Raw genomic sequence first — 5,000 nt, forward strand, 5'->3', positions numbered from 1 at the left:
CCACACCAGAGAAGGGTAACTAATAACAGTTGTGGCTCTAGTATCTGGCATCTTATAGTGATCTCTCCGTTTTATCTACCAGGAAAGATACTACTTCAGAATGGCACATAGTCTTGAAGTCTTTAGCACTGCTGAAACCTATTTCTTTACTATTTTCATTCAACAGATCTTTGTTTTTCTTCAGAAGTTTTCAGTTTTTTTCCTTTTTTGTACATTTATTTTTATGTCGTAAAAAGAAGATGAAACTGAGAAGTGTCTTATTTGAGGGCAGTCTGTGATATTTTCCTCAGGTATTGAAACTGAGAAGTGTCTTATTTGAGGGCAGTCTGTGATATTTTCCTCAGGTATTTTCATCCTTCTCTGAGATTGTAAAATTTAAAAATATGTCTTGTTTTGGGGTTAATCTGTGATATGTAGTGTTATTGACAATATAATGCATGAGAATATTTGATTCTGACTAGCAATTTGTGCTTTGACATGTTTTCAGCTTCATTGAGTAGGGAATGGCTTCAATAAAGTTCTGTTTTTTTCAGAACACATTAACTCAGGCATTTTGAATTAGATAAGGACTATTTACCTATTCAAAATATTTACATCTATTAAAAAATGAAAGCAATTCACATAAAATATCAAAGTGATTATAACCAATGATGAAGTAGAGCTATTCTTTATAGAAAGTAAACACTTCCAAATATTTCAGTTATTTCTAAACTTTCTGAAATTATCATTAAATTTTTGATGGTCAAACTTAAGGGTATAAGATTTGAAATAAAGTTTTGGGAAAGTTATTAATTACAGAAAAGTATTTTCCATAATTTAAGTTAGATTCAGTTAAAGAAATAATGTTAGACTTGAATCTTTATGGAAATGTTTTGTCAATCACAAGTTATATTTTGATGTGTGTGTGTGGTCATTATTAGGAGTTGTATGAAAAAGTACAAGGGAATATGGGTAATGCAAGAGGCATAGACAGGAATGATAATAATAAAATATTTGAAAGGGGAAATTTTTATACATTGCAAAGGAAAAGAAAAATTTTATTTGATAAACTTGGTTTTGTTGTGATATTTGTAGTATACTTGAGTATCACATGGGACATCCTAAGATGGAAAATAAATGGAACAGATGACATTTTTTTAGGCTATACACCTATCATTTTATTGTGTATTTAAAGACTTACCAAAAAAAAATCATAATTGATACACAGTTTTATAAAGTTACTAATCATATTGTGTATTTTTCAGATACAATGGTTTGCAGTGGTTGCTGTGCAACATTGGACCATGTGGTCACATACCTGTACAAACTTTTGCATCAGAAAAGTAAGTAAAATGTTATATTCCACCTTAGACTAAGACTTGCATGTGCTCCTTTGTCCCATTGCAGATACGATGGTGTGCACTGGCTGCTGTGCGACCCTTGACCACATTGTTACTTACCTCTTCAAGTGCTTACATCAGAAGAGTAAGTACAGTTTCAGCAGTGGTATATATTGATGTTGCTTGTGTATCTGCTGATGGCTTTGGTTATGGTATCGTCTGGGTAGATATACCATTGATGTGTATGTAATGTGCAATTGGTGCTCTATAAATATTTAACATGATTTATTTATTTTATTCTGTTCTATTATTATTATTATTTTAAGTTTCAGCACAACTGTAGTTTAGCTACCTTTTTTGTATTTTATATTTTGATATAAAAATTTACTTGATTTGGGAGTGAAAGACCCCTCATTTTTTGTCAAAAATAAACAATCTTATGCTGTATTTGAGAACCATTCATTGTAAACCCTCTAAGGGAAACAGTATCTCACAAGTATTATTAATTGTCAGTCTGTCCCTGTAATCCCCCATTCGTTAGTGTAGTAATGTATTCTTAAAGAGTTTGTAAAAAGGAGTATGTACATTATTTTTGTTTGTATAACCTTTGGAAGCAGAGCAAAGGGGCTAGTGAGAGTAGCTTTTGGATTTGTTTTTGTTTCTTTACTGCTGTTAATATTCTTTTATTACTGGTCTTGTCCATCAAACTCATCGAACCTCCCTTATTTGAAACATGATCTGTAAGACACTTTAAATGCTGTGAAGGAATATGGTTTTTGTTGTTTATCATTATGCAAGTTTGTGTGTGTGTAGAAGGGCATCTGAATTTTATTTGAGAAGAATCATAAGATCCTATTAATATGTTGCAATATGTAACAGACTTTGAAAAATAACAAGTGTTTAAAAACCCTGTCATGATAGGGCCAGAATTTTCTATGACCTGATTATTACGCAAGTTTAGTCTTTCTGGCAGGGTCTGTGCTGTGAACAGCTGGCCCACCTGCTTGTGAGTTTGTACATGATTACATCATGACAGCTACAGCTGCACCCATCACTGAAGGGTTAACTTGTTGGAATATGTTTCTCTGTATATATTTAGATACATAAAAGTTTGATTACTAAAAGTGAGGTAATGAAAGATACAGTTATAATGCACAGTTAAAGAATGATGTCTCTGCTTTTAATGTTGTGGGAAAAGCATAGTGTCTTTTATATTTAATTTTCTGTCAACTTTTTTTCGGTTTTGTATTTTGAAAGTGATTTGTGCCGTTGGAAAGTGTTGGGTGCTTGCAGAGACTCCCGAGAATTATTTGATTTTGATTGCTTCTTTTAGTCTGAAGTCATACCATAATGTCAGTCCATAGTTTGCCATTAAATCAAGTATAAAGTTGAGTACAGTTTCAATACAAACACCTGACTAAGGGAGGTTCTGATTGTTGTATGACTCCTCCACTAAACATCTCTCATTGCAGGCAAAAAAGGCACAGTGGACCTGGAGTCAGATGCCCTTGTAAGGGTTATGAAACACCAACCATCCATCCTGCAGCAAATGCTAGCCACTGTCCTTAACATCATCATGTTTGAGGATTGTAGGAATCAGTGGAGCATGTCCCGTCCACTGCTACCACTCATTTTGTTAAATAATGAGGTAATTTTATTTGTTTGCAGTTTGTGAAAGGGTCTATCTTTGCTTTTTATGAACATAAATTACCTAACTTCTGAAAAGAGAGAAATAAAAAAAATGGTGTGAGACATGATTAATGCAAAAATAATTATTTCTTGTTTAACTAGTGATATAATACTACAGTCCATTCTGCATAGATTTGAATTGAAATGAAAGATACGTTATTTGGGAGAAACTTTTCTAATTATTTCCCACAATTCCACAGTATTTTGGACAACTGAGGCAGCAAATTATCAGTCAACAAGCACCAGACAAGCAAGGAGCAATGGCCCAGTGGTTTGATAGTCTGATGGAGGGCATTGAGCCAAACCTCCTTACTAAGAATAGAGACAAGTAAGTTTTGCCATAGGGCAATTTTTTCAGGACTTGATAAATCTGTTAAATATTCAAGGTTTGCCTTGGGTGAATTGATCAAACGTCTTTCTGCTCCATTGAGTACAAGAATATTTGTTATTTTGATTTGTTCAGGTGAGTGGGTGTTGTTCTCATTTGAGTGTTGATTAATTATTGTGGCTGAATTAGGAGATTGAAAATGTATATATTTCAAATGAGGAGAGAAATACTGTAAGTAAATTTGCACTCCTGTCCTTTTCAGATTTACTCAGAATTTGTCTGTGTTCCGCCGTGATATCAATGACTCACTCAAGGGACCAGTGACTAGCAGTAGTGGCAGTAGTGGAAGTGAAATGATGACATCGTGACGGCAACACTTTCACCAGAACGGTCTCCATTACAATCCTCACCATAATACCAGCCACCCCCAACATCGTCGCCGCTGCTATTCCCTCTCCACCACAACCACAATAACAGAATCTGCCATAGCGAACACGACCATAAATGTTGTGGCAGATACCAACAGCAACCATTGTGCTCATATGTGGTTGACCTGAATATGGCCACGTGTATTAAAAAGTCATTTTGACTTTACCAAGTTTTGAATCATATTTTGTAATTCGTAAATTTTGCAAGGAGAAAAAAAAATAAAGGGTTACTTTTTTGTACAGTAATGACAAATGGGACCTGACTGAACTAATGTAGCATTTTGTGTTGTTTTCAATGAATTAGATTCTTAAGTCTCACCAAAGGAAACTTGTAATGTCTGTCCATGGTAGAAACAGTGTGGTCATGTCCATGTGCATCCTTACCTGAGCAAATGTACTGCTGTGCCTCCTTCATCCAGTGACTGACAGGATTCTTTTTAACAGTATGGGAAATGTATGTCTCCTCTTAATACTGAGGGAAGAGAGTAATAAATCTTGAACTTGTGGAAATTTTTATGTCATTATTTAAGTTGCCCATAAATTTTAGTAATAATTAACATTTGCGTAACTTAGTTGGGAGCACAGCAATGTGTGTAGTTGTCATGATAGTGCAAAAATACATGGAGAGAATAAAGGTAAAAATGATTTTTAGCATCTAGGAGGGGGTAAAGACCATGAAAATCACCAGTTTAAGAATAACTTTGATCATTTTTAACATTGAAATACTTTCCTTTTCAAAAATACCTAGTAATAAATGTTACACTGTTGTAACAATAATTTTATAGAATATATTTCCTTCAAGTATAATTGGCAGTTGCTTCTTTTTGAGGATAGGTAAATAAATGAAAAAGTAATAAGTAAGTAAGTAGTGTGTGACACTGATTATTGTCAATATATTGTATGGCATGAGATGTGGAATTTTATTCCTCTATGTATTGTTGACAGATATTTGTCTGTCTATGACAGATTAGCAGTTCTTGCTTCATTGAAAAGATTCAGAGTTGGTATTTTTAACCAATTTCCATCATTATGCAATGTCATTAGCTATATGTTTATGTTATTTTATATCTGCCACCAGGAAAAAGTACGCAATATTTTCATCTGTAAAGTTAATTTCATGTATATATTCTACAGAAATAGTGCAAGATTTCTTTTTCCTGATTTAAAGTTGCAAATGAAAGTCATATAATGTATACCTCAGTCACTTACTCTCCTGGCCAGATATGCAAGATTTGT

At 33.6% G+C, this 5,000-nt stretch overlaps 1 protein-coding gene across 7 annotated transcripts in view; it reads left to right on the top strand.

Annotated features, from left to right (window-relative positions):
- The window catches only part of Ranbp16 (Ran-binding protein 16), a 37,522-nt gene that overhangs the window by 32,329 nt on the left and 193 nt on the right, over positions 1 to 5,000 (top strand). For 5 of the 7 annotated variants that reach the window (XM_070136621.1, XM_070136624.1, XM_070136623.1 and 2 more), the window contains 4 exons: positions 1,387 to 1,464; positions 2,792 to 2,967; positions 3,209 to 3,336; positions 3,599 to 5,000. The exon at positions 3,599 to 5,000 is cut by the window's right edge and continues 193 nt beyond it. In XM_070136621.1, the coding sequence (XP_069992722.1) occupies positions 1,387 to 1,464; positions 2,792 to 2,967; positions 3,209 to 3,336; positions 3,599 to 3,704 (488 nt within the window). In that variant the 3' untranslated portion in view covers positions 3,705 to 5,000. Of the gene's footprint in view, positions 1 to 1,244; positions 1,323 to 1,386; positions 1,465 to 2,791; positions 2,968 to 3,208; positions 3,337 to 3,598 lie in introns of all 7 variants that reach the window. The other 2 variants (XM_070136625.1, XM_070136627.1) reach the window with 1 other exon arrangement.

The sequence above is a fragment of the Penaeus vannamei genome, chromosome 22 (assembly GCF_042767895.1).
Source record: "Penaeus vannamei isolate JL-2024 chromosome 22, ASM4276789v1, whole genome shotgun sequence".
NCBI lineage: Eukaryota > Metazoa > Arthropoda > Malacostraca > Decapoda > Penaeidae > Penaeus > Penaeus vannamei.